The 27,381-nt window shown below is 36.1% G+C and overlaps 1 protein-coding gene across 5 annotated transcripts in view; it reads left to right on the top strand.

The window, feature by feature from the left end:
- TMEM196 (transmembrane protein 196) overlaps window positions 1-27,381 on the top strand; it is a 105,477-nt gene that overhangs the window by 71,659 nt on the left and 6,437 nt on the right. For all 5 annotated transcript variants that reach the window (XM_007114947.3, XM_028489479.2, XM_007114946.2 and 2 more), the window contains one exon: window positions 24,947-25,003. In XM_007114947.3, coding sequence (XP_007115009.2) covers window positions 24,947-25,003 — 57 coding nt within the window. The remainder of the gene's footprint in view (window positions 1-24,946; window positions 25,004-27,381) is intronic.

Genomic DNA, 27,381 nt, shown 5'->3' with positions numbered 1-27,381 from the left:
TTGATGGGAGGTGAGGAAAGAAAGGCATTTCGGGTTGGTGGAGACATGATCCATGGAGAGCTTGAGAATGGTAGAGGATATTGGTTTCCGAGCACAGACTATGAAGAAAGAAGAGAATCTGAAGAGGTAGGGTTGAGCTAACTGTTAGAAACTTGAGTACTATACTATGGGATTTGAACTTACACTTTTTAAGAAATGGACAGGTACTAAAAACGTTTTAAAGGTTTTGAGGATATAAGTAACAAGAGTCAGTGTATTTTAGGAATAATCACCTAGGAAGCAGTGTGAAGAATTAGAGCCAGGGGCATTATGAATACCTTTCATATTAAAATTTAGAATCAGAATGAAGGTAACTCCAGTAGGAATGGACATTAAAAGGGCATATGTGAGCAACTTTATGGAGATAGATTCAACAAGACTTGGTGGGAAGCAGGTTATGAAAAATGAGGGTAGAAGAGATTGGAAATTAAGGCTGCCTTTCTGCCTGGGTTAAAGAGAATGAGAGAGTTTCACTGAGATCAGGAAAACAAAAATGGAGGCATGTGTGGAGGGCAAGAAAACTAAGTTTAGACAAGTTGTGCTTTGTTAAGTCATTTATTCACAAAATATTCATGCGTCAATTTATAACAGACTTTGTGTTATATGCTGGGAATACAATAAAGAAGAAGACAATGAGGTCCCAACCTCAAGACAACTACAGTCTATGGTAGGGAGGAAACATTAAACAGATAAGTATAGAGATAAGTATTTAATTACAGTGCTACAAAGGGAAACGTCAGGATCCCATCAGAGCTTAAAATGGGAACTCCATCCAGAAAGTTAAGGAATTTTTCCATGAAGAAGTAGTATTTAGGCTGTCATTTTTAGGTCCTATTTAGATCAGGGATAGTACTTAGCCAGTCAAAGAAGAATAGGACTATTTCAGGCTAAGGAAACAGCATATTCCAAGTCCTTTCCTCAAGTGGGATGAATTCCAAGAAGTTAAGAGAGAGATCAGTGAATGTTGAGGTTGTAGAAGAAGGCAGATCATGAAACAGTTTATAAACCATGTAAAGATTTTGGAATTTTTTCTTAAAGACAATGGGATAACATTAAAAGATGTAAAAATGTGGAAGTAACAAGTTCAGACAAGAGTGGATTTGATGAAGGCAAGGGTGGTAAGAACAATTTGAAAGTTTTTGCTGTAATGCTGATGAGAGATGTTAGCGGTTTGGAGTAGAGTGGAAACAATGGAAGTGAAGAGAAGCAGGTAAATTTCAGCTATGTTCTGGAGACAAAAAGAAGAACACTGTGTGGTTCGCTGACTGTGGTAGATGAGGGTAGGAAGGAGGTGTCAGTAAGCCGTTGCAGATGTCAAGAATGAGAACTGGGTGCATGACTGTGCAATTTCTGGAAGTGAGAAATACTCGGGGAGCAAAATATTTTCAGGGGGAAGATGACAGTATTTTCAGGTGAATATGCTCACAATATTTTCAGGGGTGGAAGATGAGGACATTCTGAGTGTAAAGTATCTTTGTGAGGCACCTCAGTGCCTGGTTCCTCTAGTTGGCTTCATTCTTAGTTTTCACACTGTGGTCCCCAGCAGTTCTCAGGTCATATCATCACTGGACCAAGGCCAGTAGAAAAGATAGTCTGCTTCCTGGCTGATGAAACACAATTTCTAAAATATATTCTCCTTCCGTAGCTTGACCTGAACTGTATCTTGTGGTCACATCTGAAGCCATCACTGTGACAAGGGGACAGAACATCCTAATTTATTATACCTGGGTCACAGGTCTGTGGGGGATGAGAAGCACATGCCTGAGAGTGAGGGATGGGTGGTTTTCTGGCAGAAAAATGAGGTACAAATTGCCAGATAAATACATTCGGAAGAGCAAAAAACAGCTTTCTACCAACACACGTAATCAGTGATACCATAGAAGTGAATAAAAGAAAGAGAAAAATGTATAGTTTGAAATTTGGGGAGGACATCGTTGTGAAAAAGACAGTTGGCATTCTGTTTCAGAGTTTAGATAATGGTCAGTACTTGATGTACAAGATGTGAGAAGTTGTTGGCAGAGAATAATAGTTCTTCTACCAAGAACACAGAGTGAGAGGAGAACTGAAATTATAGCATAAGACGGAAAAAGAATCCAACAATGGAGACCGAGGAGGCCTGGGAAGAAAAGTAGGAGGGCAGTCGGGGGAGTTCAGTGCCGTGGAATCCAGTGAGGAGACTATTTCAAAAATAATGGAATGGCCAATACAGTGTCACTGATAATCTTTGAACGGGCAATTTTAGTGAAGTGTGGGAGTAAAAACTGTATGTATCACTGTATTTACTCAACAAATAATTACTGAGAACTTACTGTGAAGTCCTGTGACCAAGAACCTTACTCTTCCATTCCAAAAATTTAGTAAGTGTGCCCTATAAACCAGGCACCATGCTAAAGGTTTCTGGGTGGGGATAAAAACTAGAGTAAAAAAGAGTCCCTTTCTAAAGAGCTTACTGTCTAATGATATAGATAATAAACACACGAATAACTGTAACACAAGGGAAATATAATAAGGACCATAAAAACAGGCACCTAAGAGACTATGAGAATTCAGAAAAAAAGATGGGATCACACCTGGTGTGATTTGAGGTGGACCCTGGCGAATAGGTAAGAATAAGAATAACGTTTTGTAAGCAGAGACGTGAATATAGGCAAAGAGGATAAACTGAGCGTGTACAGGGATTATTAAGTCCACTTTGGCTGTAGGATATCAGCAAGAGACCAGTTCACAAATTAGGTTGGAACTACCCATCTGGGCCCTGATGACAAGCCAAGAAGTTTGCTGAGCCATTGGGAAGAAAATTGTATGAGGCACCAAGAGTCATGCTTAGAAAGAACTTAGAATGACACTGGAGAAACGGAAGGCAGAGAGATGCTCTAGAAAGCTCTTAGATAATCCAGGGGAGGACTGGTGAGAGCCTGAACGAAATAAGAGGTTCATGGTGGATGTAGAATTAATAGCATGTAGTCATTGATTTGATGAAAATGATACGGAAAGGGGGAAATAATCTAAAGTGCCTCTGAGTTTTGAAAGAACAGTAGTAAAAAGTGATAGAAATAGTAAAGTTATGAGTGAAAGTAGATCCGAGACTCATTTTGAGTGTCCCTAGTGGGCCTCTTTCTTTGACTTCCCTGCATCTGGCTGTGAGCACACTGAATTGCAGAATGATTGTAGGCTGAGTTAAAAAGAGATGAAGCTTTCGTGATGACGAACATCCTTTGTCATTCTCTGGTCCCTTGGAACATGGGCCCACTTTAGACATAACATTTTGCTTCGAAACGTCACGTTCAGAAGCAAATATTATTGGCAACATCTAGAAGACTTCCCTTCCATCAAATAGAAATTAATACATTTGATAATTACTTTCTAGAAGGTAGTCCACTTATAAACCTTGAAGTGTTGTTCACTGCAGCTCAGCATATCAGGGCTAGAAGTTTGAGAGAGTAATAGTGCCCAAATCCCTGAGTACATATTGTTTTGATGTGGGACAGCCCATGTCCACGAAGGAGCAAATATATATATACAGTTTTGGTATAAGACAAGATTTTGTGAACGAGAACAAAATAACAAAGAATGCATGCACAAAATATTTTTATAATTCCTGTCATGAATTCAGACACTGGTCTGTGCTCATCAGATCCGCAAAAATATTATATCGTTTTAAAAATTATTATGAATAGCTCCATTTGCTTGTGGTTCATTGGGTATTAGAAATTATACCGAGCACATCATAAGCATTATCTCATTAATCATTTTAATAGAACTGTCAGATAAGTGTTAGGATACCTGTAGTAGTGTATCCATTTCACAGATGAGGAAATTGAGAGTCAGAGAGTTTAAGTAGCTGCTGTAAGTCCTGCTACTATGTGGCATAGCCACATTTAAAGCCCAGGTTTTCCTCACTCCAAAGTCTGTACTCGTAACCATTATGCTGTACTCCATCCATTTTTCCAAGCCCTGGCTGTAAAGAGTAGCACTGGGTCTATAACCCAGACCTTAGTCAACAGCGCCCATTGATTCATCCTTTCCCAGAGTGAGAAATGTCCTAGAGCATAAATACGGCTTCTCTGATTCTTCAGAGTACCCAGCGGCCCATTGTGAAAAGAAATTGCAGATACCTTTCTCCCACTTGTAATTCCATTCTTCTAGCTGATGCACAGCCATGTCTCTCTTGTCAGGGGAAAGAGGTTATTTTCTCTTCCAATATTTGTGTTTCTTCTTCATGTCGATTAACAGAATAACCGTGCCAACCTGCTTCTTCCTAGTTCTGTACTTAAACAAAATAACCATGATATCCTTTTCCTGTAATTAGACGCTCTTGTTTTTTTTTCCCTCCAGAAATCAGGGTCAAACTTAAAATTGCATTCCATTTTTCACCATCCCCCTCAATTTGTCTCAAGTATTACAGTTACTTCTCACAGACACCTTTGGAAACAAAACACTGTTCAAGGAAATGAGCATTGGGAAATTATAACCTCTATAACAAATATTTAAAAAGAGCATAATGCACAATTTCTTCTCCTTCAGAGATTCTGAAACTGTATTTTGGTTATAAATTGTGCAGGCCTCACTTTATTTCTGAGGGAATGATGTTACTTTTATTGAGTTCTGTAAAGTATAGAACTATCCGTAAAGGAAAAGAACTGGATAATGGATAATGTTTGTTTATAGACTTCTAAACATTGTAGACCCCATATATTTTAATTTCTCTTGTCCTGTTTGAAAGTAGAGAATGGCCTGGAATAGACAAAGAACAGCAGAGGAGTACTGTTTGAAAATATCTATCACCCAACAGCAAATTTCCACCAGTTTAGACTGATATGTGTTAATGTGGACCAGACATAATAATGATTAGAGACATCAACGATCTGGAAATCTGCTAGAAGGAAATCTTCTCCTGGCTAAAAGAAGGTCTGCCAATTTATTGATTTGCTTTTCAGTCACTTCCATTGCTGACAGAGGACACCAGAGCATTCAGGAGAGAGTGATCATGAAGATGGCTGAGAAACCAGGGCATGTTTGCCTTAGAGAAAACACAGGGTTAACGGTGTCCTTGTCCTAAATTGTGGATGATGGGTAGATACCACATAATTAAGGCTTCAGGCTTAATGAAAGAAAGAACTCTCTGACAATCAGAGTTACTTAAAGACGAAGAAGGCTGACTCTTTCGATGGAGCAGATTGATCCAAAACTGTAAACACTCCTGTCAAGCAAGGAAAGCAAGTAGTAGAGTGATATTGGTTGGGCACATTATGACTAGATGATTCACTAACATCCTAATTTTCAGTGCAACAGACTGAGCTTAGCCCCAGTAAGTTGGATAATTGTTTGTAAGTGTTGTTTACTTGGAAGCAGGAGGATAAATGAAAGAAGAATTTGGAGGAGTTGTTAAGGAACACAAGGCTAACTCACAAAAAGCCGTGACCTTCCCTTTTACCAAAAACAGAACTCTCTGTTTTATTACCAAGGTTCTGACATATACATAAAACAAGAAAATGGTGTTAAGTCCTTCTCTTAAAAACAGAGATGTTTCTACTTATAAAGTATAATATGGAAAGAGCTAATCAAAATATTTCTCTCCTTGGCTTTAAGTTCCCACCATGTGAATGACACTGCTCTGGATTATTACCAAGGGTTCTGACATATACATAAAACAAGAAAATGGTGTTTTCCCCATATGGATACTAATTTTTGCATGTAAAACCCACCCAAGTTGTAAGTTAGAATTTAAATGGATGCCCTTTGGGATTTTGTAACTTAATTCAAATATGTCATTCACATGGTGGGAACTTAAAGCCAAGGAGGGAAGTATTTTGATTAGTTCTTTCCATATTGTACTTTATAAGTAGATCCTTCTCTGTTTTTAAGAAGGGTTACCTCTGCTGTCTTATTTTCCATCTTTTTCATATTCATTAACTCCTCTAAATGCTAAAGCCATAGGCTAAGCCTTATGTGGTGTGATCAGAACAAAGTTTTGGAAATACTAAGTGAAATATCCTATCATTTTGCATAAGTTTACTGTAGAGAATTGGGAAAATACAAAAGAACAAAAATGCCATTGAAATCACCAATGATTCCACCACTCGGAGATAGTCAGTGTCTATATCGTGGTATATTGCCTTAACTTTGTATGAAAATAATAATTTTTGCAATATAAACAGTGTGCATAAAGTTTTGCATTCCACTGTTTTGTTAAAATAGTGTTATAAGCATTTCATCATGACCTAACACATTCAAAGTAAACACAATTTTAAAGACTAAATTTTAGCTCTTTGGTCCAGTCCTCTGCTTTTAGATAGTTTCATGCAGTTACTAAAGATTAATATTATCTACACCTCATAAAACAGATTTGCCTTTAGTAGACCACTCCAACTTTCTACCTGACTTCAAATTGTCTTCTTTATCCTATAAACTGATTTCTTCTTATCTCTACATCAGAGAGTTGAGCATCCTTAGAATTTTGATATTCCCTTTTGAGCTTGAAAATTAGAAGTCTTTTATAACGGCTTCTTTCCTTAGACATGATAATACCATTATCAGAGTCAGCATGAGACAGTGGAGAGTATGCATGCTGCAGAGGCAGCCAGTTCTCAATTTGAATCCCGATGCTGCCATTAATTGACTTTATATACCATCCAAGCATATCTTGGACAAGATCACTTATATTTTTCTCAACCTCAGTTTCTTCTTCTGTAAAATGGACTGGTTTTGTGGATCGAAGCAACATGCTTGAAGTTTCTTGATTATTTTAAATGTGGATAAGTTAATACTCAATAAGTCAATGATTATAAGTCTCCTTCCACTTATGTTTTGATAAGCCCTCCTATGCATTCTTACCTAGCTCTGTCATCACCCTGTTTTGACCAGCTACACGATAAATAGCTTGAAAACCGTAAGGCTGAATGGACGAAACTGCGCTATAGTAATTACGTATAGTCTTTATTCCAAAGGGAATGAAAGGACTTTAACTTAGGAGAGTCAGGAGGGCATCCAAATAACATCCAAGACATCATCATCATTATCATAAAACTACATGGGAGAAGAACTGGTAGAAGTAAATGCATTACGTGAAAAAGTTTATTACTTGAAGGGAGAAATTTTTAAGAAATCACTCCCAGCTAAAGACCAGTATTTCTGTTGTAAATTGAAAAACAGCCCTGTAAATTAATTGGTAGCTACTGCCATCAAGTGGTAGAAAAATACTTCTTCAGAGACAATCCAATAGCCTTTAGGGGGGAAGCTCCGTTATCACAATTTATTAATTCCCCGTGGACCTGAATTTATTTCATCCCTTCCTATTGCATCATAACCACCGAAAATCTGATCTTCATTAAATTCCCAGCTGTCTTTGATTTCTATTACCACACTACCAAAACATCTTCCTGTCCAAAGAGAAAACTTAAGGCTTATTTTGATGGCTGTCCCAGGGGCTTTCTCCAATACAGAAAGAAAAAAGAAATATAACTGCAGTGAATGCTGACAGAGTTGGGGTAAAATCATGATTGGAAAATCCTAATGTAATTCAGTCTCTAGAGTTAGAAAGATAGGTGTTTGAGTTCTGCCACATACCAGCTGTGTGATGTGGGAGAAAAAAAGTTGGTCATAGGATCAGTTTTCTTAGGTGGCTGTGAGGATTCAATTAGATGATGTATGTAAAATGTTTAGCCCAGGGGCTGGTATCCAGCAAGTGCTCAATAAATGTTAGCTTGTTCTTTTATTACTATGACTATTATACTACATTTCCCTTCCCTAATCCTAAATAAATATTTATTGTCCTAGCAATTCGTACTGATATCATTCAACCCAACCCTAAAGAGGTTCAAGCTAAGAAGGTAAAATCCCTACAACAACAAACTCTGCCAACCATGCATGATAGGGACGCTCTATGATTTGTCTAGCTCCAAAAAGAACTAGGCTGAGAACACAGGAATGAAGAAACCCTCTAAATTCTAGATCTAGATCTGGCAGTCATTCTTTCTTGCTGAGGTAATTAATGGTCATAACAATAAATAGCTCAGGACACTGAGGACCCTAAAATGTCTTCTCTTTCATCAGAGAGAGATAGCATGGTGTCACATGTTTGTCACTGAACTTCAATTCTTTGAAAATTGATCATCTAGCCATGTGGTATATTATTCTCAACTAGAATGTCAGTATACTTCATAGGATCCTACTTCAACCCCTTGTCAAAACGGTACCGACCTGTCCTCTGCATCCCAAGAGGTGGTCATTCAGTCACTCCCAAACATTTCCAAAGGGACCTCATTAATTTTATGAGGAAGCCTAAGCTACTTTGTGGACAGGTCTGTTCATTGGAAAAATTTTTCTGGTAATGAGTGGAAATCTCTATTCATGTAACTCCTATCCATTATTCTTGGTTCTAGAATTTAAATCTAAAGATAATAGGCAACATTTTAGGCTATGCCCATTTCCCAGATAGGCTAAAGGCCAGAATTTTGGTTAATAGTAGCTTCACCCTATGAATATGTGTGTACTGCAGCACAAAATGTACCTGTTCATTTAAGTTAAAATAAGCTAAAAAAATAGCTTTTTTCAGCAATCATGCAATGTCATGGACAGATATTTTAGTGGTCTCAGCACTTTAAAATAAATGAAAATAAAGATCCTCTGAGTTATTTGATTTTTAAAAATCTGAATAGAAATCAGAATGAAATGCAAAAGAGTCACCATTTTTATTAAATCAATTCACAGAATACTCCAAAGAATTATTTCAATTGGGAGCAGATGACCACAGAAGTGGCCTCTGGCCCCTTGTCTCCTAAGACTTTATAACCTTTTGGAATCATCAGTATGGGGTCCTTCAAACAGGATGTGGGATGGAACACAGCCTGCATATTAAATGAGTAATGCACCAGGAAGGGGACCATTTCCATGCATCTTACAATTGCTTTGTTAATTTTGCTTTTGTATCCCTTTTTTTTTTTATCAAGTTCCTTTGAAAACATCAGCTTATTTTAGTTGTGTTGAGAGGATAATAGAAATGAATTTATTTTATGCTAGGTTTTATTTACAACTGAGCTGCAGATGTAGCTGGGAACCTCAAGCTAAGTATGATAGTGGCTTTGAGGAAAAAGATAAAAAATTTCCGGGGGAAGGTTAAAGCTAAGGTGAGAGTCATACTTATATAGCTGTCCTTCCTACCAGGGAGATTTTCCTAAAAAAGCTTTCCATTGGGGACATTTTATGACTTGTCTATTAAAAAGAATCTTTTTGACAAGGTGCTTCTAATATACTTAGAGCTAACATGAAGCAGGGTGGAGTGCACAAAAAGCAATGATATGGGAACCCCAATATTCAGTTTTCATTGAACTTCTGCCACTGACTTGCTCTGTGATTTTTTTTTTTGACATCTTAATTCCTCCATCCACAAAATGGAAACATTAAGGAGTTTTTTCAGCCTTCCCAGAAATACTGGGAGAGAGAACCCAAATAGTAAGTGTTGCGAACTTCTGAAAAAGTAAACTATGGAAATTTGAGAATTTATACCAACAGAATACTTGAGAAACTGTTTCCATTCGGGGTTCTTTAAGAGGAATCAAAATAAAGAGACTGGATGATGAGGATAAAGGTTCACCTGCTAAGACGTCTTGTAAAGTTTCTTCCAGTAAGGCAAATAGTCTTTGAGCCGAAGAATATTCATGGAGAGTGCAGCATTTAATATTTTCTCCAAAGCCTATAACCCAAGTGTTTTTTTATGCTCCACAATTATTTCTTTTTGCCACATTATTATTTCTTCCTGTAATCTTTGTGGAGTTTTCAGTAAAAGCACACCTTAACTCCAGGAAATAGAAAATCTGTCAGGCTTAATTTTTCTGCTTCTTTAAGAGCCAACACTTATTGTCTGGCTGTGTTGAGAGTTTAAGTTATTTTTTATTCACAGTCGTATCATCTTATAATACTACAAAGACGTGTAAGGGGTTTCCCTGGTGGCGCAGTGGTTGAGGGTCCGCCTGCCGATGCAGGGCACACGGGTTCGTGCCCCGGTCCGGGAGGATCCCGCATGCCGCGGAGCGGCTGGGCCCGTGAGCCATGGCCGCTGAGCCTGCGCGTCCGGAGCCTGTGCTCCGCAACGGGAGAGGCCACAACAGTGAGAGGCCCGCGTACCGCACAAAAAAAAACACGTGTAAGTGTCTGTGCCACTACTGGCATAATAAAGTTGCTGAGTAATAAAGAAATGAATCAATGGAAGGCTGGAATAAGGGTTCAAAATTATTTTAAGATGGTCTTCCTTATCCAGAGAAAGCTGAAAGCCATCCCATTTATAGCATAAATCAATGAAGCTCAGAAACCATCATTCAGAGCTATTCTGAAACAATTCAGAAACTCAGCATCTTCCCTGGGTTTTTTATTAGCTTAAGTTTATAAATCTTCTTCACCACTATTGCACTTCAGTTACGATGATTCCTTCCAAAATTTGGTCTTCAAAAACCTCACTCTCCAGATTCATTTCCTAGAATCTACTAGTTTTAACAGCCTGATTCATGTTCTTGTACTTAAAACTTTTTAGGCAATGAGAAATTTATAATCGATTTTCAATTTTATGTTTTCTAATGACCTCTTTTGAGAATTGATGTACAAATCTCCTTATTTACCTTGTCAAGGTTTTAGGGCTCTCTGCGAATCAAATTGAATCAGGTACAGGAAAGGTGGTTGCCGGCATTTAAAACCAGTTTAAAGTTAATTAAATAGGTATGTGGAGAGAAGGGACACTTCAACCTTAGAAATGTCAGGCGAGTTATAAATAGTGCTCTGCACCTCATTGGTTACCCATGGTTTATAGAAATGCCTTATTCTAGTTCACCCTTTCCAATCTTGTGGTTTTCATAGTTCTATTATGTATACTGACAAGCTCTGGCATAAATATATTCAGGAAGAAAACTAATTTCCTTCCTGATCCAAAATATTCATTATAAGAACTGTAGCAAACAGAGAAAGGCTGGCTAAGTAATATAAATTATAATACTGAACCACAGAGTGAAAATAAAATTTTCTGTGTTTATTTCACAAGACTAATCAACTGCTCCAGACTCTACTAAAAGAGATAGGGAGACAGAGAAAGTTGGGCAAGAAAACTTCCCTTTTGTTAATGCCTTGTAAAAAAGCAATTCTCTCATTTCTGAGAGGCTCTATGTGGAATACCGATAGCCCCACCTTCGCTTCAGTCTAGGTGTTCTGATCACCAGAAATGATTCATCATCATGGGAAACAGACTTAAATGACCTTAAAAGCCCCAATATACCACCATTTCTTGATGGGAGAAGTGAATCTGCCAAAGATAAGCAAAGGCATAAAGTATCTACAATAGGATCCAGAGAAAGCAACATCAACTTCTTTTCCTCTGTGGCTGATGATATGTATGAATAAAGCACTCTTGCTTCTGCTAGAGTTCTTCTGACAACTGACTTAACACCTGGGAATGGAAACAGACATGTTTTCTATGAGAGTTTAAACCCTTCAGGAAAGAGAAGAAGATTGGTTGACCATATAAGCCCAGGGAGTCTTCAGAGTCTTATATTAGACACCCATTCCTGCTCCCTTCGGGACTACTACTCCTATGCTAGGTTCCATAGGTGGCCACTTCCTGGTAGGGCCAGCTCATCTAAGCCAAACTAGAGAGTTAAATCATTCCTTTGATTCTACAGCTAAGGTTCTCAAATTATAGGAAGCATTAACAGTTACTTTGGAATTTATCCAAGATGCAGATTCTTGAACCATACACCACTAACATTTGATTCAAGAGGGGCTCATGACTGCACTTATAACAATTATCTCCATGTCATTATGATAAAAATGGTTTGTGATTGTTATTCTTGGAAACATTCTAGTCAGTGCTTTGTAACTCAGTCATTTCGGCTAAAGGAGGTCCAATTATTAAGACCACCAAAAGCGTATTCTCGAAGACTGTTCTTGGAGAAGAAAAAGGGATGTAGCGTGAGCAGCTTTTACACACTGCCTAAATCAGAAGAGTGTTGGGGGAAATCTTGTTACTTGAAACTGGCTGGATACGTATTCAGACGGGACTATTATGTGAAACATATGTCCTCAGATGGGGAGAGCTCCCTTTATTTTGAGAGAGATCTTAACAAAGAATTTTAAGTAGAGGACATAAAGTCAGGATTATTTTAATTGTGGCATAAGTCCTAAGGTTTGATGGAGCTGTTTCTATGGATGCTACTCTGCCTGCCTTAGTATTCTCTTTTTCCCCAGAAGGAACACGTGAAGATAGTAATTACCTCCATTTAGTCATAGCCATTTCAGGACATCCCGCTGCTTATAATCAGAAAATGAGGTACTCTCCTTGCTTTAGAATGTCTGCTTTCAGACGTGCTCAGCTTGCCAGGTGTAGTACAAGAAGACTTAAAAGAACCACAGAGTAACAAAACAGTTGACCTATGTTTTAAAAAAAAATTGTATTCTCATAATTTGATGTCCTGAAGCTTTTTGTGATGTCCTTTGATTGTGTTTACATTATTTGATCTTGACTGAATGAAAAAAGCATCTGGATTTCTTCCAGGAGCAAATTTCTGGATGGGATTGGAATAGTGTGTATCAAGGTTGAAGGGTGATTAAAGGGGAGATTACATTATTATCACTCAGAACAGCTTACTATAGATCAGACGAGTGGGTAGTAGGTAATAGCATTCAGATGAGAGTACTAAGACATTGCCCAACTTCTAATTTCACCAAAGGGAAAAAAACTATTCTGGGTCTATTCTGAAGCCAAGCTTGGGGTTCTGAGAGAAAATGAATCAACACCTGGGATATATACTCATTGGTTACTTTCCCAGATCATTTTCTCTCTCACAGAACTAAGAACACAAACTCATGTAATGTTATACGTCAATTATACCACAGTAAAAAAAAAAAGAAACATTTTTTTAAAAACGAACACAACGTTTTGTAGTTTGGGAAGCTACTTCTCATCTTTAAAAAGAAACTTCTGGCAACTATCACTCAGTGCCAAGGTACTATATTTTTCAGTGTTTTTGTTTGTTTTGTTTTGTTTTGTTGTTGTTTAAATGTCTACTTATGCTGACATCTCAAGAGCATCTGAGGTTTGAGAAGGAAATTTTTGAAACCCACAAAGCTACAATTGTGACACTTAAAAGGTCAACATATCCAAATTATTTTCAAATGCTACCATTGATAAGAGAATTAACCTAATCTGATCAATCATGAGTGTTTCATAAAAACAAAAATTAATTCGATTTTATTCAGTGAAAAGACTAATTGCACCCAGTTATATGTCTTGGAATTGGCTAAATTTCGTTAATTTCTGCCCTTCCCCATGCATACTGTAAATACATTAATGCATCCATCTACTAATTCATTCATTCAGTTCGAAATTCCATTATGTCATCTAGAAACTTTATTTCAACAGCACAGCTTTGTCTGAGGAGATATGACAAAGTTGAATATAAAAATAGATGATCTCTCACCCTAAAAGTACCAGTAATGACAAATGAAATAACACATTCAATTCCATTTTTGTAGTAATCTGAGGTTCAAAACTGTTCTTTTGCTCCATTATTTATTTTCTTCATTTACTTGTCCAACACGAAGCAAAATTCCCTTTTTTCAATCCATTTTTCTTCTGGAGGGTTGAGAGACTATCAAAATGCTTTGCAAAATAAAAGGTTTATTCCCGCTACTATTATGAATGTGTAGAACTACAAAACCTTTTCTAAATAAAGATGAAATATGATGGTCGTTGAAGGTGAAGCTGCATCTACTTTGATATGTAGTGGTTTATGATTTGTTATACTTAACTGAGAATAAAACCACATTCAGCCTCCAATCACAATTATCCACGATCGGCTCCATTAATTTCAAAAGGACTGAACCCAATCCTTGTAAATTATTCTGTGGCACTTTTGGATTTGTGCCTGAAAGCTCTGACCATAGCAGGTTCCAAACTCAGTTCACCAGGCAAAACCAGCCTTGCGTAAAAGCAAGAAAATGATGGCCTTAGTGTTGTGATTGAAGAGAGACTAGCACAGCTCCTTGACTCCAGAATATGGGCTGCCATCCTCCTTTCCAAATATGCATTCTGAAAACATATAGATTGGGGAGTTTTTGCTAGTTTTTTTTTTTTTTTAATACAAGAGGCATGGAACTTTGAGTCATTCACCAATCTATATATCTATCTATCTATTTATTTATTTATTTAATTTATTTTTTTGTGGTACGTGGGCCTCTCACTCTGTGGCCCCTCCCGTTGCGGAGCACAGGCTCCAGAAGCACAGGCTCAGCGGCCGTGGCTCACGGGCCCAGCCGCTCCGCGGCATGTGGGATCCTCCCGGACCGGGGCGCGAACCCGTGTCCCCTGCATAGGCAGGAAGACTCCCAACCACTGCGCCACCAGGGAAGCCCTCACCAATCTATATATCTATTTATCTTGCCTGCTTAGCCACAAGACGGAAGTCATTGTCTAGTAAGGATGAATCTTCATGGGCTATTCTTTCCTAATACCTCACTAATAATTTGGCCTTGAGCAAATAGGGGGCTACTCATTTAACTTTTTGAATAGGTAACACCTGTACATGGCTTAAAAATGAATAACCAAAAGTATTCAACGAAAAGTCTAGTCTCCTTTATCCAACTGGCATCAGTTCTCCAGCCCACATAATCACAGCTACTCTACTATATGTTTCTTACATGTTTTTCCAGAATTACCTTATGTGTGTAAGGGCAAATATGTACATAGATTATTAATATTTCTTGTCTTTTTATACAAAAAGTAGTTTATTACATACACCATGTTGCATCTTGCTTTTTTCATTTAACTATATATGGTAGAGAACTTTCCATATCAGTGTATAGAGAACATTCTCACATGTTTTTAATAGATGCAGAGAAGTCCATTGAATTTAATCAACTCTCTACTGACTGACAATTGAGTTTGCTCCTCTTGTATTGCTATTAACAATGCTAAAATAAATAATTTGACACATAGATTGTTTTGCACACTTGCAGCTATATCTGATAAATTCTCAAATGCAGGATTACTGAGGCAAATGAGATATACAGATATGCTTATATATCTATATGTGTGTGTATGTGTGTAATATATATGCATATATATATAAAATTTTGATAATTGTTGACAAGTTCCTCTCAGTAGAGTCTGTATCAATTTATCTTTCCACAAGCAATGTATGACAATCTGGTTTCCCATATCTTTGCCAAGATTATCAAACTTTAGGATTCTCATCAATCTGATAGATTGAGAAAAATGTATCTGAGTTCATTTGAAATTACATTTCTCTCACTATAGATGAAGTTGAGCATTTTCACGTTTAGCAGTCATTTGTATTTTAGGGAAGTATCTTTTCATATGCTTTGCCTGTTTTTCTGTCAGATTGTTAAATCTTTTTCTTACTGATTTTTCCAGGAGTTCACTTTAATTTAGGGAGATTAGTCTTTTGTTTATAAACTGCAAATATTTTTCCCAGTTTGTCACTTTAAACTTGTTCATAATTTTCTGCCATGTAGCAATTTTTTGCTTATTTTCTTGTTTTAATTTTTGAACAAATCAGTCTTTTATTTCATGGACTTTTATCATAATTAAAAGGTCTTTGTAACTTCAAAGTAATAAAAGAATTCCTCTTTTTTCTAGTATTTTTATGATTTAGTTTTAAATTTAAATCATTAGTACATTAGGCTATTACCCTGTCATATGGTGTAAAGTGTATATATCTAGTTTCATTTCTTTTTCCAGATGGATACACAGATGTCCAAACACCACTTACAAAATAGTCTGTTTTTTCATAAATGTTTAGAGATGACATTTTATTATATAGTAAATTTCATATACATTCTGTCTATTTCTAGGCTTTATAATTCTATTCTTCTGTTCAGTTTTTCTATTCATGTGTCAATGTCATTCTGTTTTAGTTATTGAGGGTTTATAATATGTTTTGATATCTGATGCTAACATTCACCCTCATTGCTCATCTTTGCCACAGTTTTATTGACAAAATTTAAGTATTTATTCTTTTATATTAATTTTTGGATCATATTTCCAGTTAAAAAAATTGATCCTTTTGTTGTTTTTATTGAATTATGTTAAATTAACAAATTAGATTAGAAAGTACTAGCATAATTTTTATGTTAAAGCTTTTTATCCAAGATCATGTATTTTTCCATTTGTAAAAATATTCTATTACCTTATTTATTAATGTTTTTAGGGTTTATTTTATTCATTAAAGCTTGTATTATAAATGTATTTTTAAGAATTTTATTATTTCTTATTGAAAATGGGACTTCTTCCCTTACAGCCTCCAGTAGGATGTTGTTTGTCTACCTTAATTTATTAGTTTCCATATATTAATTTTTGCCTTGCTACCTTACTAAATCATCTTATTTTTCGTAGTGAATGTTAGAGTTGATTCTCTTGGAAATTTCATGAGTTAATCATACTATCTGCAAACAATGATATTTTTCACTCCTCTTTTCCAATTTTAATACCTTTAATTTCGTTCAACTATCCAATTGCATTGTCTAGTTGTGTAGTAGCTCCATTCCAATATTCAACAAAGGTAGTGATACTGGGCATACTGATTATGTACGTGACTTATTGCTGCTGGTGTTGACCATGGTCACCTGGCTGAGGTAGTGTTTGTTAGCTCTCTCCTCTAAGTTACTCTATTTTCCCCCTTTTTATATGATACCCTTTGGAAGGAAGTCTTTATGTGTGGACCACACTTAGGGAGTGGACCACACCTCTCTGAGAGTGAGGTATCTCCATAAAATATTTGGAATTTTTCTGCATAGATTTGTCTCTTCTCCATAGTTATTTATGTATTTATTTATCCAATCATTTATTTATATCAGTATGGCCCCATGAATATTTATTGTACTCATTGGTCACAATCTAATACTATTTTATTTATTTTGTTGCTCAAATTGTTCCAGTTTTAATCATTGGGAGCTCTTTCAATTGGCCTCTGTATCCCTCTGACAAACCTCAATCAGTGTGGGTTGTTTGTTTGTTTTTTGAGCATCTCCATACTTTCTGACACTACATTATGCTCCTAGCCCATATCATATATTTTCTGCTGCATTCCAAGGAACAGACATTTCTTAAAGGATTTGTGATTCCTTTTACTGGAGGACAGTTTTAGAAACCAAGAGCCGAGTGATAGGTGTGTTCTTTGCTACTAGTATCATTACATCTAGGCACTCTCAGCTGACAGCAAGAAAACGTGTGTATACTAATGTGTATATGCAAAGACCTATAAATAGTTCTATATGTCGCTATATTTATAAATATCAAGTTAAAAATTACTTCACACTGCTATCTACAATGATAATCTGTTACCATATGCATCATTCTAGGCTGTTCCCCATGCTTATCTATAAACTCGCGCTCCAATACTAAGAAACCTGTCTCCCACCATCCATCATCCATTTAATTTAATTGTTCAATTTTAGTATACATATATAGTAGGATCAGAATTGTTAATCAGTAACCCTGTAGGAAACAACTTTGTCCGACAGAGTATGGTGCTTATGTACAGTTTCTTTTGCCTTTACTCTCTCAAGTCAGTATCTTTTCCCTCACCTCCTTCAGGGAAACCACTTCATACATTCGTTGTTATACCATAGATTGCTTTGTCACATTCTTCATTCCATCCTGTGATTCCATGGCCCTTGAAATGATTTTTTAAATTTGCGTGCATTAAGGTTTATTCTTTGTGCTGTGAAGTTCTGTGAGTTTTGACAAATGTGTAGTGTCATGTAACCATAATTACAATGTAATACAGAGGAGTTTCACTGTCTTAAAAATATCCCTTAGTCACCTATTCAGCTTCCTCTACCTTCCCCCAAACGCTGGAAACTACTGAGCTTTTCACTGTCTCTTTCGTTTACTTTTCTCAGGATGTCATATAATTGGAATCATATGGTATGCAGACTTGTTAGACTGGCTGTTTTCATTTAGCAATATACATTTAAATTTCATACATATCTTTAGTATCTTGATACCTCATTTATTTTTTATCACTGAATAGTATTTCATTGTATAGATATACCTGGTTTATCCGTTCACCTATTGAAGGACACCTTGGTTGCTTCCAGTTTTTGTCAGTAATGAACAAAGCTGCTATAACGTGGCAAATTAGATGAGTAAATACCTGAAGGCACAATTGTTAGATCATATGGAAAGACTATGTTTAGCTTTGTAAGGACTGCCATGCGGTCTTCCAAAGTAGCTGTACCATTTTCCACTCCTATAAGGAATGAATGAAAATTTCCGTTGTTCCACACTACCAGCAACTGGTATTTCCAGTTTATTTTAAATTTTAGCTATTCTAATAGCCGTGTAGTGGTATTTCATTGTTGTTTAAATTCATGATTTTTTAACAATAAATGATATTGAATATCTTTTCATATGTGCCATCCTTAGATCTTCTTTGGACAGATGTCTGTTAAGATCTTTTCCCCAAATATTAATTCAGTTGTTTGGTTTTTATTGTTGATCATGTCTTTATTTCAACCTATTTCCTTCCAATATCTTTCCAATGATGATTATTTGCATCAGTGTCTTTATTATGCCTATTTTCTTAATTCCCAGCACAAAATTAGTCAGATTCTTCTGGATAATAGTGTATCATGCTCAATTCTAGATCTAGTTAACTAAAACAAAACACAGAAAATTTAGAGAAGATTAGGATTTCTCTTAAGAGAAAAATCTCTTAGCAATGACGAAAAACACTGGGTAGAATAAGCTTAAAAATTATGAAATAGTGATCTCTATTTCTGTGAACCATTAGAGACCAAACAGTCCTGACACTTTGAACTTATGTTACTAACAAGGACTTTGTGTTTCTCCCTTGAAAAGCACTTTATTGGGCTTCATATTTGTTGGTATCTCACTGAGAGTAATTAAGGGGAATATCACTGCTTCAATGAAGAGCTCTAAAATGAGTAGGCCTGCTGGCAAAGCACAGGTGAACATACTGAGTGCAATTCCAGACCATGAGAGCACATTGGAGTCACCTGCGAAGATTAAAAATATTGATGCCTGAGTCCCAGCCTGGAGATCTTGATTCTTAATTGGCCACGGACAGGAATTTTAAAAGCTAATAAGCAGCCAGGTTTGAGAATCACTGCTTTCGGACAGGCTTTCCAACTTGATAAACTTTCCTCATTTTACACATATAATTGATACTGATACTGGAGTCACTAGAGAAATGGGATCCCAAAAGAAAAGAAGCCCATGACAGAGAGGACATCCTTAGGAGTCTAGCCAGGTGTCATATAAGAAAGTCAAAATCATATCAGCACAGTATCAAGAAGACTGTGAACTACTTTGGCATACTAGCATTTTGTGAGCTAAACTACAAAATAATCCTGTTAGAGACTTCAGTTATTATTCTTTAACAGGTGATTGAAGTAGAGTAAAAATATTCAAGAACTGATGGTAACAAAACAAATCATCAAACTTTTAATCCAGGTACAAGGAGAAATATACCATTTTAATCAGAGAGATTTCTTTTGAATCAATTTCTCAACACTTATTATTTTTTGTGTGTTTTCCTAATAGTTTTTCTATATGTTTTAAAGAAACCGATTAATTTTGATGAAACTGTATAAACCAGTGAATGTTACCAAAGCATTAAGTTCAGTTTGTGATTCATCTCATTATCTTGAAGGGGCAAAAGGTACCATTTCTATTTTTGAATGTGTATATCTTCTGTAATGGCTAGTGAATTTCAGTGAAAATTAATTCACCTGAGGTGGTTAAATGTTACATGAGAAAAATTTTAATAAGCTGTCTTAAAATAAGATCGGCCCACTGTCTTTCATAATCCCATCTGCCCAGGACTTGCTTGTTCTCCTAGCCAGCTGATAGAACCATTGCTTTTATCTGCTTCCATTACAACCATGGTTCCCAAATTTTCCATTACATAATTTAAATAGATATTCTACAATAGCCTTTTTTCTCTTAGTCCTTTTGCAAAATAAGCTTCTTGGACAGAAAGAAATAGTAATAAGGAAGTCATTAACTAGCATCTAGGTCAGGGCTGAAGGAGAAAGAGAGAGAGAGATTGAGAGGAAGGGCAAACCAGCGAGAGAGAGAGAGAGAGAGAGAGAGAGAGAGAGAGAGAGAAACAGTAAGGAAAGAGGTTTTCATTCATTTTAGGAAAGTTTTCACAAATCTTTTCCTCTTTACCTAGCAGAGTGTCTCTCCCTCTCTCTATTCTCCCTATTATTAGAGAAATTGAATACATTCACATATGTTCTGATTGCTTTACATTACTGAAATTATTTACACCAACTTATTTTATAGTTTCACTTTATTTCCGTTCATTTTTCAAACTTTCCTGACATCTGTTGGTTCAGTCTTTATTGTCGTTGCTGTATTTTTTTCTCCTTACATTTATTTTTCTGGTCTTTGATATTTTAATGTACAAATTTAAACTTCTACTTTTCCATCAATACCTGGCACATTAGTGCCTCTAGTACTTTGCCAAATGATACAAGAATCTTAGAACATTTTACTTACATCGTCTTTACCTCTAACCCACCATCTCTCATTCCAACATCACCTGGGATAGTCATTCTAGACTGATATTATTTTTTCTAATCAATACATTTCTATTTAAAATATTTCCTGTTTTGCTTTATTTTGTGCTCTTGCTACTGTATTTCTTTCTTAACTCATGTCTTTCCCTGTTTGTTTTCCTGAAGAACAACTTGTAGTTCTTTTAACAGCTTCTAATTCTTTTAGACACTGTCATTTGAAATAATGTTTTGGAGACTGTATTAGTTTCCTATTGCTGCTAGAACAAATTACCATAAACTTAGTGGCTTAAAATAACAGAAATTTATTCTGTCACAGTGCTGGGAGACAGAAGTCTAAACTGGGTCTGCAGGGCTGCATTCTTTCTGGAGGCTCCAGGGGAGAATCCCATTTCCTTACCTTTCCAGTTTACAGAGGCCACCTACATCGTTTGCCTCATGGCTCTCTTCCCCCATCTTCAAAGTCAGCAGTGTAGCCTCTTCAAATATCTTTGTCTCTGTGTCTTCATATAACTTTCTTTTGACCTTCCTCTGATCCTCTTAAGGGACCTGTGATTCATTCAGCACCTACCTGATCCTACATTTAGCACAATGATCTCCTCATCTTGAGCTTCTTAATTTAATCACATCTGCCCAAGGCTTTTTTGCCATATAAGGTAACATTCATGGATTCTGGGGATTAGGACGTGTGTATATTGGGAGCCATTTTTCAGCCTACCACAGTTCTTTTGCCCAAATGAGCACATCTCTTTGTAATCTCTTGTGTAAATGAGAGATTGGCTGAACGTACTGCACAAATTCAAGTTATTCTTTCAAAATCTTGTATTTTATCTGAATATCTTCTTTTAGGCTGTTAGTGTGAAAGGTGGAGTCATCCTGGTGAGGAATTGATTTTACTGTTACAGTGATTATCTTTGGTGCCTCAGGTCTTCAAATTCCATTAATGGAGGGCTGTGGTTACCTGAACTTTTTCAGTGTCAGTGCCTCACCCTCAGCTTTCCGTTGTCCCTGCTCACTTCTAGAAAAGTTATCAGTCTGTAGTTCATTCACTTTTTCTTACTGTTAAGGTGGTATTGCTTTAGCCTTTCTACGTCCTAAGCAACAGCAGAAGGCTCCATGGACCTTTCATTAAGAAAATCCACTCAAAATATAGAATGCTATTTCCATAACAGCTCCATTTCATTCTACGATGAGTCACAGCCTTAGTTATCTATTGAATTTAATCTAAATTGAAATCAAACAGATTCCACTTGGAGGACTTAACTAGTTTTATTACATAGTTGCCCTTCATGCCCTATCATTAGATTGCTTCATTTATATAACTTCCTAGTAAGAGCAAAGCAAATAATTCTCACTGGATTAAAATTAAAATTAAGCAAATAATTCTCCCTACCTTCTCAGAAATAAAATTATATTTTCTCATGTAAAATTGTATATCTAATTCAGGATAGAGAAAGAGATATAGATATGCAGCTATCAGTTTTACTTTTTTTTTTTAAACTAATTTCTTTTTCACTTATTTCATAATTTCTGTAATGTGGGTCAGTGTTCTGCATCCTGGATAAAGTTATGTTGAACAAAAATAGTATCTTGAAATACTATAACAGACTCCTTATATAGTAAGGTACACTTAATTTTAGACTGCGATACAATCAACTAATCTTATAATTACTTTTATTACAACAAAAATTAACAAATGGCAAGGGTAAAGAGTGCAATTGTAGATGATGAGGTGTCATTGAATGCTTATGGTCGGATCTGCTAGCATAATGCAGTCTGCACTAACACTGAAAAATCCTTTTGAAAAGCATTCCCATTACGTTATTAGAAATAAATTAACTTAGACACTTAATCAAGCCTGAGATTTTATGTGTGATTTGTGACCTTGATGTGTGACCTTGAGTAAGTCACTAAACCTGTCTGGACCACTCGTTTCCCATGTGCAAACTGCAAGGGCTGACTTAAGTCATCTTTTAAGATCCCTTGTGGTGCTATGACTTGGGATAAAGTTAGCCAATAAAATAAAAGATTATTTACTGCTTTTTTTGTGCTTATTTTACTCTTTTCTGTAAACTGTGATGACTAAACTCAAGCCAGGATCCCTTAAAGCCTCCTCAGAATTGCATAATTTTGTATACTTCCCATTACATGGGTCTGTTTTTTCTCAGGTTACAGTTTTCTCTAGGAGTGTGGATTTTGGATACCCAACAGAAGTATTTACACTGCAGGCCTGCTTGAGAGTGGAAAAACATTGTTGGATTCCCTTCCTACTCTACCTTCCCCCTCCCCAAATTTTTTAGAGGTACAATAGGAGAAGCAATTTTATTGCACTTAGTTTTTCCAACCAAGTGACTGGAGAGTTAGGTTGGAGAGCTCTACTTATGGTCCTGAAGTCCCCTTGGGCTTTGTTGTGAATAAATAATGGCAGTGTTTATAGATTTCAAAAAGATCCAAGGAACACAAAACTGCACTGCTTTAAAATTATTTCAAGAATGAGTTCTGGGTGAATGGACTTTCAGGGTGAATAATGGGTTAGTCAGGGAAGCAGGAGTAAGACATGCTGAAGCTTTGATTTGGAGCTTAGAAGCACTGAGAGGCATGGAACTGGTCCAAACTGGAGTGATTTGAGCATACCCTTGAAAGGTCTGAGATGGGATCAGTAAGAAAGACTCTATATGAGGACAAGATAATCTAGACTTAGAACACAGAGAGGGGTGAGAAGTAGTCACTCAGAAGTTGCTTTTTAAGGCTTCTGAAAATTCTGCATGTATTCACATTTTATAAAGTTCTGAGTTTCTATCTGCTCATGGTTTTATGGTATGAAAATTATTCTGTTAGATCTGTTTATATAGTATGTCAACCCTTTGTCTGTTATATACTTTCTGAATATAATCCCAATTTAATTTTTTGCCTTTGAGAGTTATGATATTTTTTACTATCAAAATTATAATTGTATGTGTTAGGATTTGTAAGTATTTTCCGTTTTGGTCTGTGACTTTGCTGCTATGTTTAGAAAATCCTTCCCACTTCTCTAAAATCATATAAATCTTTTACTTTTTCATCTCCTACCACATTTTTTTTTTTATACATTTAACTGTTCAAACTGCTTGTAGGCATTTGGTGTATGATGTTAGGGAAGATTAACAAATTGTCCCAATTACATTTATTAAATAAATAGTTCTGATCTTTTCCCCATGAATTTGAAAGGTCATCTATGTTATATACCAAATTCTTATATATCTTTGTGGTTCCCTTATCTGTCTTGCTGCACGATTGCTTGCTTTATAATCATTTTGTTCCCCTGTATGGGTAGTTCCCTGCAAAGGTAAATTTTTCTTACCTATTATTTTTAATCAAATTTTGTTGGTGCTTCCCACAAGCATATTACTTATTTCAGATAATCCTTAGAGTATTTTGATGTGTATATTTTTAAATCTATTCATGTGTAAAATACAGTTAAAACCACTTACATTATTAGTTCTGACTTGAGATATCAACATTTAAAAGAAAAATCAAATGAAAACAAGTTTAACCATATTCAGTTTTCTTTGCTAATCTGAAAGCCCGTATTAATGAGTTTATTATTTTATTTATATGGTTTACTTCCAGCAAAAGTATGCACAAATGGCCCTAAACATTTCTCTCCAAATTAAACAATTTACCCCTTTCTGATAACCAAAATGTGTAATAGTGTGGAACTGGTGGACGATTTCATGCAGCTGCTTTTGCAAAGCAATTATGTCACCAATGTACTTATTGACAAGCAATTACATACCACTGATAGCTTCATCCTGTTGTGTTCTTCTGACATTTCTGGTAGAATGAGGAGGCAGCTATTTTACCTGACACAGTTTGAGAGGTACAAAGAATATCTCTACGGAAAAAACATCTCCCTGTCTGATGCCTTCTCTTTTTATGTGTGTTATATTCCCTTCCTGTAGCAGAGCCCATTGATTTCTAATTACTTAGTATGAAGGAATGTACCATACAGCCATACCAATGAATGTACCATACCACTTTTCTCCCGAGAAAATAGGAAGGGATAAGAAGACAGTGAAAGTAGACAGGAGGAACAAAACTCTAAATTCATCTACTTCATCATTTTGCCTGGCAGTAAAACAGATTCAAGTTTTCCTTAAATTCCACAATCACCTATATCAACTTTGCACAAAACTTTCATTAGGGTTTGCATTTTTATCCCTTACTATTCTAGAATCAGGTACTTTCCTTTTCAGCTTTTGATGGGAATGTAAAATTTTCAAGCTTCCCTGGAGAAAGTGTCATGAGTGAACTATAAACTAAAAACTAGGAGTTCTCTTATCTTTGGATATGAAATAATTGTTATTCTTTTCCTTTTCAGTTTCTTCTTTGTGGCATATGTGGAATATTGTGCGCCAAAAAAAAATCTGGACTTGTCGTAAGTTTTTGCCTTGTTTGTATTGTGCATTGAAGTGTTTGAAATGTAAGAACTCAAAAAGGGAAATGATGACTAGCCAACTTTCATATCCTGAATGTTACTCATTTAGGATAAAAAGAAGACTGACAAATAAATCCTGGCTTTTTTCTTTTCAAAGAAAACCATCAAGATTATTATAGACTATGACAAAAGAAAAAGAAGGAGAAGCTTTGATATACTCTTTAAATACATGAATCTGCAACCCTTAATGACTGCTGTGGATGGCAGTCTCCACTTTTCGTTTATAGATTCCCAGACACTCACAGGAATCCTTCATTGAGCTGAAAAAGACAGAGCTTGAGTTCATGGGAAATTTAACTGTTTAGATATGGAACTGGGCCTAAAGATTACTAGCCTTGACTGTGAAGTTAATTTTGCAAAGCAGCAAAACAGCTGTGGTGTTATAGTTGTAGTTAATTCCCAAAGTTTTTAAATTTTATTTTATGACTGTGAATGCAAATGTAAGCATTCTCAGAAGTTTTATGGTACTGCTGTGGGTTTTGGGGGTTGTGGAATACACTCCCAGTTCACTCTGATATTGGCTGGAGGAGGATTTCTGTGTGCTGCAGTGTGGATTCCCTACTGTCTTTCATGACATTTTTTTGAGAGTTAGAAAGTAGGAAAAAACATGTTTATTTTATTGAGGACAATAGGAAATATCACAGACCTTTATAAGTTGGCAAAATTAATATTGTACATGGACCCTAGAAAGTGGTCTTTGAGACTGAAAAAAGGAGAAGGGGACCAGGATACCAGGGAAGGGGAAGTATTGCAGTCATTTGTTCAACTCCTTTTTCTAATCACAATTTTCTTTGTGAGAATACCTATTGCGACAAAAAGGATGAAGCCCCCATTGCTTTAGATAATGTGAGATGTAATTTTAAAAAATTACATTAAGGGAAACCTTTGGATAAAAATTTTTTTGGAGGCTTGTAATTTGCATTTGTGATTCTCCCATCACTCTTTACTATGGTTTGCTTTCTTTCTTTCTACACTTTTCCTCTATCAAGACTCTTCATGGCTATATAGTAACAATTTCTTGCAACATGGATGAAAGAAAAGGAAAGGAATGAAGGAGAGAAGGAACAAAAGAAGGAAAGAAGGAAAGAAAGGGGGAGGGAGGGAGAGGAAGTAATGAAAAGGGAGGGAGAGGAGAGGGAGAAAGGGAGAAAGGAGGAAGGGGAGGGGAGGGCCGGGGAGGGGAGACATCTAAGTCAGTCTGGGCTGCTGTAACAAAGTACCATAGACTGGGTGGCTTACAAACAACAGAAATTTATTTCTCACAGTTCTGGAGGCTGGAAGTCGCAGAACAGGGTGCCACCATAGTTGGATTCTAATAAGACTCTCTTCTGGGTTGTAAATTTCTGGCTGTGTTCTCACGTGGCAAAAGAGGGAAGCGGGCTCTCTAGAATCTCATAAAAACAGGGACCCCATTCATGAGGGCTCCACTCTCATGACCTAATTATCTCCCAAAGGTTCTGCCTCCAAATACTATAATATTGGGGATTAGGCTTCAAATATGAATTTTGGAGGGACACAAACATTCAGTTATAGAAGAAGGGAAGGGAAGGGAAGGGATTTTTTAAAGGCCACTAGTGTCTTTTCTGTTTTCCTAATTCTCTTATAAGTTATTTTTAAAAAATGTTAAGATCTAAGCTTTTTAGAAACTACCATCCACTTTATCCTCCTGTACCATCTGAGGTTCCCATAAATGACATTAACTGTCTAAGATTCTCTACCCTTTAATCAAATTGTGTGAAAATTTCTCCACTCCAAATATCTCTAAAATCTAGAATCTCTAGTCTGGTAAGATTTAAAAATAGTATATGGTTATAAACTTTTACACATTTTAACGTTTTAATTCCTGGGTGAGAATGTTCTGTCTGCACATGTTAATGAAGTATCATGCCTTTAAGGAATTAATGGCAATAACATCAGGAGAGATAGTGTTTTCCTATAATAGTCTATCAACTTTGTTATTTATTTTATTAATTAACAGTAATCCATTATTTGAAGGCTAGAATGTAATATCTTTCCATACTTTCTGGGAATGAGTAAACACCAAAATATATTCCCAAGAAACAGCATGTCATTTGAATATACTTTAAAAGGAAATATAACTGATTGATTCTATTTGAAATTGGGAGCTACAATTTCCCACTTGGGATGATTCGTTGATTTGGTAATTGACATTCAATGCTATATTTCATCAACCATTAGAAGATTATACTCATCCATCACTGGGTTTTCAGTTTTGGTGATAAGTACAGAAAGACAGACACAATCAGGAATGCTGAATTAAGTTAGAGAAACAAAACAAACTACCTGTAGTTCTTTCT

Source organism: Physeter macrocephalus, chromosome 5 (genome assembly GCF_002837175.3).
Source record: "Physeter macrocephalus isolate SW-GA chromosome 5, ASM283717v5, whole genome shotgun sequence".
Taxonomy (NCBI): domain Eukaryota; kingdom Metazoa; phylum Chordata; class Mammalia; order Artiodactyla; family Physeteridae; genus Physeter; species Physeter macrocephalus.
This window is presented reverse-complemented; position numbering and strand designations above follow the sequence as displayed.